At 43.5% G+C, this 15,712-nt stretch overlaps 1 protein-coding gene across 2 annotated transcripts in view; it reads right to left on the bottom strand.

Annotated features, from left to right (window-relative positions):
- The window catches only part of CSMD2 (CUB and Sushi multiple domains 2), a 606,380-nt gene that overhangs the window by 44,250 nt on the left and 546,418 nt on the right, over nucleotides 1-15,712 (bottom strand). For both annotated transcript variants that reach the window (XM_058553610.1, XM_058553609.1), the window contains exons 51-55: nucleotides 15,490-15,684; nucleotides 13,647-13,820; nucleotides 12,160-12,333; nucleotides 5,914-6,087; nucleotides 2,971-3,159 (exon numbers count right to left, since the gene is read on the bottom strand). In XM_058553610.1, coding sequence (XP_058409593.1) covers nucleotides 2,971-3,159; nucleotides 5,914-6,087; nucleotides 12,160-12,333; nucleotides 13,647-13,820; nucleotides 15,490-15,684 — 906 coding nt within the window. The remainder of the gene's footprint in view (nucleotides 1-2,970; nucleotides 3,160-5,913; nucleotides 6,088-12,159; nucleotides 12,334-13,646; nucleotides 13,821-15,489; nucleotides 15,685-15,712) is intronic.

The raw sequence follows: 15,712 nt of genomic DNA on the forward strand, positions 1-15,712 counted from the left end.
ATCCAGCAGCATATTGAAAGGATTATACCATGACCAAGTGTGATTTGTTCCAGGAACACAAGAGTGGTTCAACATATGAAAATCAATCAATGTAATACACTATATTAATAGAATGAGGGAATAAAAACCACAGGATCATCTTAATAGATGCAGAAAAAGCATTTGACAGAATCCAAAACCCTTTCATGATAAAAACGTTCAACAAACTAGGATTAGAAGGGAACTTCCTCAATCTGATAAAGGGAATCTACAAAACCCTCAAGCTAACATCATCTTTAGTGGTGAAAGACTGAAAGCTTTTCTCCAAAGACCAGGAACAAGACAAGAATGTCTGTTTTGCCATTTCTATCCAACATTGTACTGGAAGCTCTAGCCAGGGTAATTAAGTAAAAAAAAAAAAAAAGGCATCTAAGTTGGAAAGGAAGAAATAAACTACGCTTATTCACAGACGACATGGTCTTGGATTATGATGTGACATTGGATTAGGCAACAGTTTCTTAAATATTCTACCAAAAGCACAAGCAACAAAAGAAAAAATACATAAATTGGACTTCATTAAAATTAAAAACTTTTATGTATCAAAGAACATTATCCGGAAAGTGAAAAGATAATCCACAGAATGGGAGAAAGATTTTGCTAGTTATATATCTGATGGGGTACAGAATCCAGAATATATAAAGAACTATTAAAACTCAACAATACAAAGACAAACAATCCAATTAAAAAATGGGCAAAGATTTGAATAGATATTTCTCTAAAGAGATACAAATGACCAGTAAGTACATAAAAAGATGTTCAATATCGTTAGATTAGGGAAATTCAAATCAAAACCACAGTGAGAGTCCACTTCACACCCACTAGAATGGCTATAATGAAAAAATGGACAATAGCAAGTGTAGGTGAGGATGTGGAGAAATCGGAACTCTCATACACTGCTGGTGGGAATGCAAAATGGTGTAGCCACTTTAGAAAACACTTAACTTCAAAACGTTAAACATAGAGTTACCATATGACCCAGCAATTCCACTCCTACGTATATACCCAAGAGAACTGACAACATCTCTTCACACAAAAACTTGTACATAAATGTACAAGCAACATTATTGATAATAGCCAAAAAGTGGAAACAACTCAAGTGTCAATCAACTGATGAATGGATAAACAAAATGTGGTATATCAATACATGGAATAGTATTCAGTCATAAAAAGAAATGAAGTACTGATACATGCTACAACATGGATGAACCTTGAAAACCTCATGCTAGGAAGGAAAAAAGCCACAAAAAGCCACACATACAATTCCATTTATATGAAATGTCCAGAATAGGCAAATTTATAGAAAGAAAGTAGATTGATGGTTACCACGGGATAGAGTGGTGGTGAAGGATGGAAAGTGACTGCTACAGGGTTTCCTTTTGGGGTGATGAAAATGCTCTGGAATTAGATAGTGGTGGTGATTGCACAACTTTGTGAATATATTAAAATCACTGAATTATAAACTTTAAGAGAGTGAATTTTACAGTATGTGAATTATGTCTCACTAAAAAAAAAAAGAGAAGAAAAATGCCAATGGGATTAAATCCTCAAGTTGAAAGAAAAGATTGTCAGGTTCTAAAACATCATAATTATATGCTTTTTACATATATATAGAACAGTTAAAAGTAAAATGATAAAAAATACACAAATACTAAACAAAGGAGGCTGGTTATAAATTATATTAATATAACTATATATTAATTAATTATATCAATGTCAATATTAAAATCAGATAAAATAAGCTTTGGGGTAAAAAGTTAATACAGATAGGGTCATTTTATTATGATAAAAGCTTCATTTTACTAGAAGATACAATTTGAAACCACCAACCGCTCTGAATCTCAGCTGGCCCCACTGTACAAGGTAGCTGTCCATTTCCAACCCCAAACAATCTGTCAGTCATAATGGGGCTGGATGGCCAGGTTGGGGTCCTCAAACAAGGGAAATATGGCAGTGAGTGGCTGTACTAGTCTCCTATCATACCTAGAGGCACGAGGGCATAAAGAGATGGGGTCATCAGACCGGGGGGTCTACAAAATGTATATGATCCACCAAAGTTAAGTGGACCACTGAATGGCCACAACTCAATACCCACTAATCTCTCTGGATTGCATCTTCACCTCTCCTACTAGGAAGATGGGAGAGAGGCTTATCCTCAGGATTCACCTTTAGGAACAAGAAGAGAGAGCAGGAGACCATGGGACTGATTTTCTCATATGGATGTGTGAGGCTAGCAACCAGGGGTCAGGATTCCGAGCACCTCCTCCATCTTTTTTTTACATGTTGTTTCCATATTTATTCTTACTAATGATTTAAGCAGTTATTGTTTACTGAGTAGCAGATACCATACTAGGCACTTTTCATGGGTTTTCTCATTTAATCCTCTAATAACCCTATGGAATAGGTATTAGTTATTTTTATAGATGAAGAAATGGAGGCTCCGAGAGGTTAATGGACTTCTCTCAAACCACACAGCTTGTGTAGTAGCAAAGTCAGAATTCAAATCCAGGTTGGTCTCCCTCCAGAGTCTGTGGCATTTCTGCCTTAGTCTTTCAAAGGAAAGGGGTTCATGTGTTGTCTTTCTGGAAAAACAAGGAAGGGGTCAAACGGGAGACAGTGTCCCATGAGGCTGCTAGTTCCTAAGGAAGGGATCCCTAAAGGCTGCAGAGGTTGGTGGCAGTACTAGAGAGGAAAAGGAATAGGCCTCCAGCCCGGAAGAAAGAGAGCGTGTGGATTGATAAGGCAACTAACCCAAGAGGGGCCCAAGAAGGGCTCTGACAGCCCAGGAGCAGCCAGAGTAACCATCATTGTGATGTCACACACACACACCCCCACACCCACACACATACACCCACACACGAGGACTGTTCTTTGACATCAGCCACCCCGTCAGTCTGTATGGTTGATCATTTTGAGTAGATGACGTCTACTTACAGAGACACTGGGGGCGGGGACGGTCCCACGTGCCATCTCCCTGGCAGCTGAGCACTGGGGTGCCCAGGAGGTAGAAGCCATGGCTGCATTGGTAAGACACAGTGGTGCCATAGCTGAACCTGTGTGGGCCGCTGGCATGGACTTGACGAATGCTGTGTTCTTGGTGCCCAGGATCTGTACAGTTGATGACTGCAATAGAACGGGACAATTAGACACAGAGATCCGAACGTGAGGATTTTCTTATGCTTTCAAATGAGAATTCAGAAGTCCAAACAGGCACGTAGTCCCAGTACAGTAAAATTTCCAGACCAAAATAGGCAATACAAAGTAGATCTTGCCTGGGAGGGTGAGCTGGTCCTGAGGTTGCTGTACTTCTTCCCCGACCCTGACTACCTAGTTAAGGGATTCATTCTTCCATGTCCAACTAGACATCACCTCCTTGGAGAAGTCTTCCTACCTCCTCCCAGACTGGTTAACCTCTCCCTCCTCAGTGCTCCCTTGCACAAACCTCTATTGCTCAGTTTATCAGCTTAGATCGTGATTTGTTTGAATACACGAGTCCTTTGGGGCATGAATGCCTCGTTTCTGTGTGCCTGATCCCTAGCATAATGTGTCTCCCATAACAAAGCTCGTCAATTGCAAAACTGATGCATCCGAGCTGACTTGAACAAGGGTTGGGCTCTTTTGAACTGTTTTAATCACTTTTATGAGTATTTCAGGGAGAGATTAATATCCTGGGGGATAAATTTGACTTTTAAATGTTAAAGTGTTTCCAAAGCAGCTTAACTCAAAATCAGAGTGAGATTTTAGAATAATGACAATATTATTCATAACCCATGATGTGTACTTGTGCTTTCCAAACACTTTCACATCCATTATCTTACCTGAGTCTCATATGCATTGAATGAGGTGGGCATGACAGGTGTTTTAAATTTTTGATAAGCTTTTACAGTATAAGGTATTTTTACCTTTGATGAACTTCTCTGAGGCTCAGAGAGGTTGGTGTCATAAAACAAGTAGGTAGTATTTATTCATTCACAATATTTATTGTGATACATTGAGTGCCCAGCATTGTGCGGGGCAGAAGGATATCACAGAATTTACAGTCTAGAGTAGGGTTTCTCCACCTTGGCACTATGGATATTTTGGGCTGATAATTCTTTGTTGTGGGCGGTGGTCCTGTGCCTTGTAGGATGTTTAAAAGCATCCTTGGCCTCTACCCACTAGACGCCAATAGAAGCTCTCCAGTTGTGACAAACCAAAAATGTCTCTAGACATTTGTTCCCTGTTGGGGTGAGGGGATGGGTAAAATCATCACCAGTTGAGTACTTCTGGTCTAAAGTGAAAAGGACGAATAAGCAATTATCCTGTTTGATAAGTGCTCTGGTAGGGGCAGCAGAGAATGTTCTGAAAGCACAAAGCAAAGCATCTAGCCCAGTGTAGGGGGTGGAGCAGGAAAGGCTTCCGGGAAGAAGGAACATTTAAGCTGACTCTTGATGCTTGAGTAAAAGTGGCCCAGACAAAGAGGGGGTGGAGAGGAGGACGGAGGAGAATGCATTGGAGGAAACCGTGTGGAAGTGCCTTGGGGGTGCATGGGCATAGAGTATGTGTGAGGAAATGGAAGAGGTTCAGTGTGGCTGGGACTCAATGCAGAAGCGAGGCTGGGGGCAGAGGAAGTGGAGAAGAATGAGGCTGGACAGGAGGCTGGGCCAGGTCCCGTGGGCCCAGTAAACCAGCGGAGGACAGTACTGTTCTCCTAAGGGCAGCGGGAAGTCTGGGGAGGCATCTTAATCAGGAACGGAGTGACTTGATCAGATTTGCATTTTAGACAGGTCACCCTGTCTAGAGAGAATGGGCTGGTGGGGGATCAGCAATGGAGGCCATAGTTTCTAAGGATTTCACCCCAGCCTGGGAAGGGGTTGGTGGGGATGGGAGCTGAAGTTACAGGAGAGAGAGGACATTGTGTTGGGGAGATGGGGCACAGTTCTTGAGGAGAAGGGGACGTGGGAATGACAACACCCAAAGCAGCAGTTCTCAACTCGTTCCTGCCCAAATGGATAATGGAAGGCAGGCATAAACAAGGTCACAGCCTTTCCCTGTGTTCTCTGGAAGCTTCTCTTACTCAAAATGGCATCTTGAAATGTTAAGAGAGGGATGTTACTTTAGGGTTAGTTGTGAATGTATCTTGATTTATTTAAAAAAATCACTTGAAAATTTTGGTCCTTTAATATTACTTATAAATGACTTGTGACACACTGCATAGCCAATCACTGCACACCCTAAATACTGCAACAAGGAGCCATCGTCCCAGGGAGTCTCAGCCCTCACGGCTGTGAAGACCTGATCAGCCTCCAGATTGGAGCTGTGCTCGCTCATGTTAACCTGCTCTGACTCTCCACTGAGATGGCACTGAGCCTGCCAGAGCATTCTTGGTAGGAGGTAGAACGCTCCCTTTGTCCTTTACTGCTGTGAAAAGACTTTAGAAGCTAGTTCCCAAATAGTCCAGATGGGCCTGGAATATCCTCTACACAGAGCCTGCCTCGAGTCCTTGGTTTCTTCTCTCCCCTCCCGCTTCATCTCACTCCATAGACTCTTTGCTTTGTATTTTTCATCTAAAGCCATCTGTTGTTTTCTTTCATCAAGAATGGGCTTTATATGATAATGATGAATTATTTGTTCTATGAAATGTAAACAAGAATTGTTTTCCATTTCTATTTTGAAGAGTGAAACTTCGTTTGCTTTCCTGATATGACCAACGACGCAATTTTACTCGGCTGTATCTAAGAGTTGAGAAAGTCCCCATTTTTTGTTTTCTGCCCCAAGTCTTCCTATCTAAATAGTGTCAAAATAATGGAGGACTGAATTCACCCGCTTCTGCTCATGGGTTATTGAGCCAAAGATGGCAGAGCACCGGGGTGAAGTGGGAGAAGAAGGGTGACTCACTTCGGCAGGTGGGCAGCACATCGCTCCACTGCCCGCTGGCCAGGCACTGGGACCTAGCAGTGCCCTCAGCCACATACCCAGGGTTGCAAACAAACTTGACCACATCGTTGAGGTTAAACTGGTTGCCCTGAGTGAGGCCGTTGATGGGGTTGCCTGGGTGTCCACAGGTAATCGCTGTAACCAAAACAGAAGACAGGTAAGCCCTCCTGCCGTTCCACACTCCAAAATCTCCATCCTCTTCTCACCTGGCATTTTTCATGCCCATCAGCAAAGATTAGCCCTAGGTCTAACTTTAGTCTTTTTTGCTGCAAAACCTTTATTTTCTGAAATCAGCATGGGAATATGCCTTCTTCTTTGAAGGCACGTCCATAGCTTGGACAGCTTGAGAAATCATTCTGTGACTTCCTGTAGGCCTGGATGGTAGTTCACTGTCATCCTGGTTGTCAGGCCTTTTCATTTCCTATCTCTGATTCCTGTGGTTCCCCATCGCCACTCTTCATTGCTAGATACCCTGACAACTACCCTTCAGCTGATTCAGACCCAGCCTAGTTCCTGAGCCAATCTGAACAGTGCCAGAGTCAATACTAACCGAGCCTGAGCTGAGGGACCGGTCACCCTGCCAGACCAATGGCAGGCAAACCATGGGGAACCTGACTTGTTAGGAGAGCACAGCCCATTCCCCCACTTTTTCCATGTGAAGGGGGTTCAATCTGTGTAATTCCTGGCCTCTCTCTGTGCTCTTTTACTTACTCTACCCCAAGTAACATGGAGTGCTCCACTGTGCAATTTGGGAAGAATGAGCAGTCACGGTTGGCTCAGCTCTGCCTGCTTCCTCTTGGGACCTAGCTACCTGCAGGCAGCAACGTTCTCCACCGCTCTTCCAAAAGCAGGCTCTCCCCAACAACAGAGGGATGCCTGCCCCAGTGCAGGGTTGCCTCTGATTGTATGTGAACCCACCCCATTCTGGGGTTTATGTAGCAGGTCCCATTTGGCTCTCATACTAAGCTATGGTTTCCAACTTAGCACTTACTAGTAATAAAGGTGATATTTTGGCATCCACCTATGACTCTGTTTTGTAATTTGTTCAACCACGGGCAGGGAAGAGGACATGGTGTTCGCAGGCCTGGTCCCAGAGCCCTCAGGCTTACCCTTTGTCCTAGCTTTTCCCCCCTTCCTCCCAGTAGTAGAGCTCACTCTACTCAGAGCACGGGTCTCGAGGTTTCTCAAACAAACCAAGCACGTTCCTGCCCAAGGGCCTTTGCACTCGCTTTCCTCTCTGCCAGAACATCCCTTGGCTCCTGTCCTTATATCCTCAGGTCTCCCCTTAAAAGTCACCATATCAGTGAAGTGTCCCTTATGACCCGACAAACTACCTCCCCAGCACCGCTCAGCCCCCTCGCCCTGCTCTTCTTTTCTCCACAGCAATGGACACACTGTACATGCACGTCTTCATTTGTTCATTGCTTATCTCCCTTCACCTGAATGTAAGCTCCACAAGGGCAGGGACCTTGTTTTGTTTCTTGCTGTCTCCTTGGAGTCTGAAGCAGTGCCTGACATATAGGAAGAGTTTGATAAACATTTGCTGAGTGAATGAACAAATGAGTGAGTGAGATGAACGGATGGATGCCTGGGCTTCTGCTTTGCTCCCTAGAGCCTAGTTCTATTTAGGACCTGCCTGAAAGCCTAGTCTCTTTGCATTGAACTCCCACTTGATGCTTTTGACGGTCTTTTCCCTTAGTTCTGGATTTCAGTTGTGAGAAGATGAGGAACGATGAAGGATGCTCTCCTGTCCCAACACTTGGACCCATGAGTGTGGATGGGGTAGGAGAGCAAGAGCAGGCAGGACCCAGTTTTTGCTGGCCAACTGTGGTACGTTTCTGGGTCAGTTCTCTTTTATCAATCTCAATAGTAGCATCCCCGACTCTAGGGGAGAGAGCCAGGCAGAGTGGGAGACACGCTGTTAGTGGACTCCAGGGGTTCAAGACAGTGGGACGAGAACGGGCTATGGAGGCCAGCAGACCAGGGCTTACGAGTCAGCTTTTCCCTTTCCTTACTTTGGACAATTCACTCTGGCCTCAGTTTCTATACCTGTAAAGTAAGGATTTCAATATGTATGAACAGGGTTGCTTTGAAAATAGATTCATATATTGTTCTTCATTAAATATTTACTGAGTGCCTTCTGTGTGCTGGCACTCTGCTATGCACTAATGATATACAAGGAAGGTGGATGGTCCCTGACCTCAGGGAGCTCACTTCACAGTCTAGTAGGAGAGCAGGCAGGGGAGCAGACTGTTACAATACAGCAGGCTGGTGTTGAGATAGAGGCCAGCCCAGAGGGGCATCTGCCTTCCACTGGGGAGAGAGTGGGTAAAGGAGGGCTTCCCAGAGGGAGTGGCATGCCATCTGAGCTGGGTCTCAAGGGTGAGTAGGACTTTGCCTGGTCAATGAGGTGGTGGGAGAGTGGACATAAACTTCATAGGGTCTGTGAACCCACTGAAATTATATGCAAAATATTGGGCATATGCAATCAACTTTGGAGAGGATCCATCACTCTCACCAGATTCACAAGGGTCATGACCCCCCTCCCCAAAGGTTAAAAACCACTCGTACAAAGCAAGAGAAGAGCGCTGAGGAGTAAAACCTTTGGAAGTACCAGCTTTTGAAGGGCAGATTGACCAAAATGCCTACAAAGGAAACTGCGCAAAGTAGAAAACACAGCTTGACAGGAGGTGGGAGTGTCAGAGGAACCCCGGGCAGAATCTCAAGGAGTGTCAGATACCCCAGATAGGCCTGTTTCTCTGGAGACCCCTGACTAAGACAGGCTACAAAGGGGAGAAGGAGAACACATCACTAGGAAGGAAAATAGGGTCTTGATGAGACTTGAGCACCTAACTGGGGCTTGAGCACATGGACTACCAGACCCAAACTTCCTGAGGGCTGAGACTATGACACTTTTAATTCATATTTATCCACAACACCTAACACAGTGCCTGGCATATTATAGGTGCTAAGGGAATGTTTGAATATGGTCTCACAAGCTGAGGGAAATTAAACGAGAGGGAAGGTCAGGAGTACAGAAGAGAGAATTAAAATAGACATCTCATTAAGGAGGCAGGAGGGAAGAAGACGCAGAGACTCAGTAGAGGGTATAGCCTTGGACCTGGATAGAGACTCTTCTATTAGGTGGGAGGGAAGGGGCAAGCTGAATGCAGACAACGACAGATGTGTGGGTGGGGAAGCAGGAAGTGAAGGAATTATTGTCTGATGGCTTCTCCTACCTCTGCAAAATAGAAAGCGAGATTACATAATTAGCTAATAATTATTGGGGTTTATATGCACTATTTCATTAACCCTCACAATCCTATGAGGCAGGCACCATCATTATCCTCATAGGAAAGTTTCAGAGGAGTCAGGAGACTTGTTCAAGGGGCACAGTTTCTAAGTGGCTCATCCGAGTTTTGAACCCAGCTTCTCTGATCCCAGGCCATTGTAACTAGTTGCTTTAGCTCTTTGCCGAGAATGTAGGTAGAGGAGGTGAAGTATGAGTCTTCAGAAAAGAGGTGAAATTGTGAAATCGCTATATGGGAATGGGCAAGAGAGCTAACTGAGGAAATGTAGAAGGATTGTTGGAAAGTTGAGAGAATGGTTGATATGAGAAACCTTGAATTTATATGTGATGACAGCTAACACAGTGCTTACTACAGGGTAATCACTTATAAATATTTGTTCTTTCACTCTTGCCTTCCTCCTCCAGATACTCCCCAAATCTCTGTGCTCCAGGCGATAATGGGGCTTGGTATAAGAGATCCTGGATTCTGTGATGTGACAGGGTAGTGACACCACCACTACCACCACTACCACCAACACCACACCAACATCCTTGCCATCACGACAGCAGCAGTATCAGCTTCACGTCACTACTAGGCACTGTTCTGACCATTTTACTTGTATTAATTTATTTAATCCTCACAACAGTCTTGGAGGTATCCTCTTTTGATAAATGAGGAAACAGACCTAGTGAGGTAAACTAACTCATCTAAAGTCATATCGCCATATGATATATAGTGGGAGATCTGGGATTTGAACCTGGGCAATCTGGGTTCAGGATCCAAGTGTCTGACTAATTCACTGCCTTTCAGTATGGACCAGGTCTAAAATTAAATATCTTTAGGCTAGCCAGACAGTCTCCATTTCATGTCAGACTCCAACGTTCCCTGTTATTTATAACCCAAATCGCTTCCCACACATTCTGTGCCAATTTCTGGAAGGCATTTGAATTTCCATCTTCTGGATGAAAACAAATAAGTTTTGCCTAGACACATCTGGAAGACTGACTATAGATGGGTCTTGCTTTCTGTAAACCTAAAACTTAAGCTATTAAGACTAATTTTCATGCAGTGCTTATTGAGTAAGTCTTATTATTTTATTGCTCCATCTCATATATGAAAAGCCAAATGAATGAAAAACCTGCCTTACAAAAATTAGGAACAAAACCCCGCACTTTACATACAGGCTCACTTTACGGAACTTTAAAAAGTGAAGAATTGTCCAAATTACTTCCAGGCAGCTGAGAATAATGATGATCATAGATGAAATCGAAAAAATGCTGATTAACAAGAAGAACAAATAAAACTAGAAAGCCTAGGCCTGCAGCATAACGAGAAGACAGAGAATGCTATAAACTTCAAATTATGTGTAAGTAGAAAAATAAACACTAAACCCAGGCAGAACTATTTCTCATGCTTCTGTTGCAAGCCTTTGTAGAGAGAAAGATTGCATGGAAAAGAGAACAGAGGAGTAGGGGACTTACAGATTTAAAGTCACTGCTAGAAAGAGCAAGTCCATCTTAAATGTGAACATATTGAAAAAGGATTCTGGTATGTCAGGCACTAGTCAGTGCCTGGAGTCAGTGCCTTATGTCAGGAGAGGGACATAAAAGTGTACAAACTTTGTTAAATACCAAAAGAAATGGAAAAAAAAGCAAAGCAAAGCAAAAAAAAAAAAAAAAAAAAAAGCAAAGACATCACAGAGAAAGAAATAGTGTATGTTATTTTACACATAATAATGCCATAAAATAAGACAGAACTAAGACCAAATATAAAAGTCATAACAATATATGTGAATGAGTTTAACCTATTAAAAGAAAGATTTTCAAAGTGGCTCACAAGGCAGGGCCTAACTCTGTGATGTATACAAGAGACACACGTAATTGAAGTGATTCAGAAAGGCTAAAATGAATGGATCATTAGAGGTACACCAGGCAAATGGAAAAAGGATGAAAGACGGGGTGTAAGTCTAATATCAAGTACAGTACAACTCAAGCTAGGAAATATTAAAAGTGACAGACAGTTTTAAAGATTAAAACCACAATTTGCAATGTAGATAAAATAGTTATAAATATGCATGTACCAAATAACACAGCAACTACCTTTATGTAGCAGGAACTGTAGGAAATGCAAGGAAAAACAGATAGAAGCAAACTAATAACAGAAAACTTTAAAACACACCCCTCAGAATAAAACAGGTAAAGTGAACAAAAAAATAAGTAAGCATACAGAAGACATAAACACCATAATCCATAAGGCACATCTTATGATTACATATAAAACTTTACATCTAATACACTTTCTTCTCAAATGCACATGGAACATTCATAACAATTGATTAAATCTTAGGCGACAAAGAAAGCATCCATAAATTCTATAAAGTAGAAATATTATACAGAGTGCACTAAAGTTGAAATGAATGACAAAATAAAAGTTAAAAAGGCCCGCCACCTGAAAATTAAAAAAAACAGCAACACACTCTTCTATTAAAAAACTTCTAGGTGAAAGGGGAAATTAATACCAAAATTACAGAACTTCTAATAAATAATAAAACATTAGTTATTATAATCTATGGGATACAATTAAAGCAATGATCAGAAGAGATTTCATAGCCTTAAACACTTATATCCTTAACAATCAATAAAAACGAAAGATTGAAAATAAATGACTTAAATTCCCAACTCAAAAGCTAGAAAATGAACAAAAAAGTTAACCAAAAGAAATCACAAGGAAGGAAATAATAAAGAGGGAAACAATAATTAAATGCAGAAAACTGAAAACAATAGATGTAATGATTGCATCTTTGGGAAAACATTAACAGAATATACAAAAACCTCTAGCTGACCTAATCAAGACAACATGGGAGAAAGTCCCTGTTGCATCTGAGCCCGTGACTAGGGAAAGTGGATAACATACTTACGCACACAGAAAGGGGTCTTGCCCGACCAGTGATGATCCTGCTGGCAGATGCGCACAGACATGCCGATCAGGCGGAAGCCAGCGTTGCACTGGTACACCACGCTACCCCGGTAGTTGTAGTTTTCCCCATTGATGTGTCCGTTGACGATGGGCTCAGGAGTCCCACAATGTCCGGCTTTGGTGGGGGGTAGAGAAAGAGCACAAATCAAAGAGGAGCTTATAGAAAGTGAGGTGGGGCTTGGTCACGGTAGGGGGAGACAGGGATGGTGGGGAAAAAGGTCAAGTACCCAATGAGCCATTGTTTTTCCACCTCCCCCTGAAAGTAGCCATCTAGGAGTGACTTCAGGAATCCTAGACATGATAGAATGGTGTTGAAGACTTGGCAATCCCAAATCCCAAGGTTGCATCCCAAATGGCCATCCATTTCTGAGCTTTAGTTTCTGTGTCTGTACATGGGGAGAAATTACCACTGTTACCTCCCTGCTTCTGGGATCGTCCCTCTCTTTTTCTCATGAACCAGCATTTATTGAGCATCTACTGCATGAAGGGCACCATGGTCCATGTTAAGGCAGTTAAAGCCTAGTTGTGTTGAAAATAACCGTGTAAAAACAGGTGGTTTGGCTAAATTCATCCTTCCGTCTTCTTGACTGGCAAGGAACACAGACAGCGTAAACCTAGGTGAGTTATTTTTATTAAATGGGGTTTGGGTAGAGTGTATTCCTAGCATTCCCATTAGCATCCTTTGGCTCTGTGTGGAAAAGACTCAAGACTATGTCTCTAACAGAGGCCTGAGACAGTGGGAGGGCAGTACTGTTTACTCTGGAGCACAGCATCCAATCTATGCTGTTAGGTTTATGTAGCTGGGACACTCCTTTGGACTTGAGAGGTTCAAGAAAGAGGTGAGCGAAGAGAGAACTTTTGAATCTAAAGTTTAGGCAAGAAATGGATTAGCCATGGAGGAAATGATAACTTTGTCCTTTGTAAATAAACCAGGTTATTTTTTACGCTTTTGCCATAGCTCGTTATATATATAAATACACAATAAGCAAATGACAAAATATATATATAATATAATATAACATAATATAATATAAATACATACATGTAAAATTTGATAATATATAATATAAAAGGTATTTTAGGTGTATTACAGTAATGCGTCTCTGTAAGTTGCCCCAAAGGTGGAGACCGGGGCTTCACCCATCATGCAAAGGCCAATAAGAAGAGGTTGTATTCTGATTTAGAATGAGAACCGCTCAAAGATTTGTCTCGTTAGACTTGAAGTTCTTCTCATTCTTTTGGGTGTCCCAAGAGAAGCTAGTTCAGGGTTTTAGGCATGGTAGGTGCCCAATAGCTGCTGTTGGGATCAAGCATTTTATGACAGCAGATAATATGACGCTGTTCAAAGATTAGGATCCAGCTTGGGAAAGATCAAACCTGTCCTGAGGAGGGAAAAATGGGCAGAATAGGTCTGGGGAGGTCACTTACCAAGGCAGCGGACTTCGGAGCCACTCCAGAGTCCATTGGCCATGCACTCCCGAACCCTGGAGCCCACGAGCGTGTATCCAGAATTGCAGGAGAAGATGGCCGTTGCCCCATAGATAGACAATGTGCCAATGCGGTGCCCATTGGGTGGGATGGGGAGCTCTCCACAGGAGATGACTAAAAAGATCACAAAATGCTCAGGAAGCCAGCCCCAGGAGAAAGGACACATGCTGCTTCTGATTTGCAAGAATAATGACACAAATAAGATCTGTTTAACCTTACTCTTTTGGGATTCATGACCAGAATATGGGTCTTGACAGTGACTGTCGTGATGTTACACTGGAGCAGTGATTCTCAGTGGGAGGTGTCGCAGAAGCACCTGAGGAGCCTTTAAAATGTTCAGTCTGCACGCTGGGCCCATGACTCACAGTCTCTGGAGGTATGGTCCAGGCACGTGCATTTTTAAAAAACTCCTTGGGTGGTTCAGATGTGCACCCTGGTTAGGAACCACCACGCTAGAGAGATGGCGATTCCGTGGGATGCTCCTGGGTGTCCAGGGCAGACGCTGCAAATCAATTTTCCGTCCTTTCTGCCGAGACCAGCAGCAGCCTCACACTCTCTCTCAACAGAGCACTGCAGACAGCCCCTGGCTGACAGATGACGTGAGGCCTAATGGCACAGCTGCACTGAAATGTGAGCACCTTCATTGTAATAAAGCTGTTACATGCTCATGACTTCTACTCTGCCACATACGTGGTTACATTCCACCGTGGAGTCTGCACTCCGACGTGTAAAGACAACGGTATGTTGGATCATTGGTGTTGGGAAAACCCTCCTCCTCCTATCCAGTCTCAAACTTCCCACTGCTCATTGACAAGTTATCTCTTTCCACCCCTTCACAAACACTTCCTTCCTCCATCACATCCTTATTAATCAAGTAAATATTATGAGTTTATCCTTATTGTAGTGGATGCTGTGGTGAGTCACTCAAACCCCTCTTTAGGTCCGAAGGACTCACTTCCCCAGCGGTTAGCAAACAACCCTCAGCTGCATGCCCTCTTCAGTTTGTCTTGGATGAAGAGTCCTGCCGCCTAAGCTCTCTTCTTGGGGCAGCCTGCACCCAATGTTTGGTCATTGTGGAGGTATAAAGGCCTCTTGCCCCAACTTGCGACAACTCTGAAGGGCCAGCTCAGAGCTCCCTGTGGGGTCAACTGAGGCCTTCACTGATACTGCATCAGAGCTCAACTTCTCCATCTTCCCAGTCCTGCATCCTCTCCTTCCCTTCCCTTCCATAGGTGGTGATCCCAAGAGCACTCCCTAATGAACCTCTGTCTCAGAGTTGCTTCCTAGGAACCCTCACCTTTGAAACTACCTCAAAGAAGCAAAGAAGAATAATTCACAATGGAGAAGAGAGGCAGGCACACTGAGCTGGCCTGCCCCTTGTGCTATACCCATTCCTCTTGTACACACTCCCATTACAGGTCTTATCCCATCCCATGTCATTGCTTCCTTATTTGTCTGCCTCTCCAGTAGACTATAAGCTCCTTGTGGGCAGGAACCACAACCTTTTATCTTCATACCTCTACAATATCAGGCCTGAATGTTGAATACACGAATTAGTAGATGCTCACCTGGACAAAGCATCTTTTTAATAAGATAACAAGATGCTAAGAAGTACTTCCTTAAAGGTGTAGGCATCTGCCCAGCTCCTGATTCTGGGTGAGTGTTCAAAAAGAGGTATACTGCAATCCCTGGCAATCTCCCTCTTCTCCCCCTCCCCATGAATGAGATAGTTCAGGTAGGAGACACCATGCCAAACTTGCCCACCCTCCCCTCCTGGGCTTACTTTGGCAGGTGGGCATAGAGTTCCCGAGGCTCCATTTGCCACTGGCCTGACAGCGGATGACCCTTTGGCCAGTGTAGTAGTAGCCAGGGTCACAGATGAGCATCAGCTGTGCCTGGAACTGGTACTGTGTCTCATAGATGAGCCTCCATCGGCCGTGTTCCACACTGATGCTGCTGACATCAGGACAGGTCACAGCTGGGGCGACAAACAGCAGCGAGGAGGA

The sequence above is a fragment of the Diceros bicornis genome, chromosome 13, assembly GCF_020826845.1.
Source record: "Diceros bicornis minor isolate mBicDic1 chromosome 13, mDicBic1.mat.cur, whole genome shotgun sequence".
Taxonomy (NCBI): Eukaryota; Metazoa; Chordata; class Mammalia; order Perissodactyla; family Rhinocerotidae; genus Diceros; species Diceros bicornis.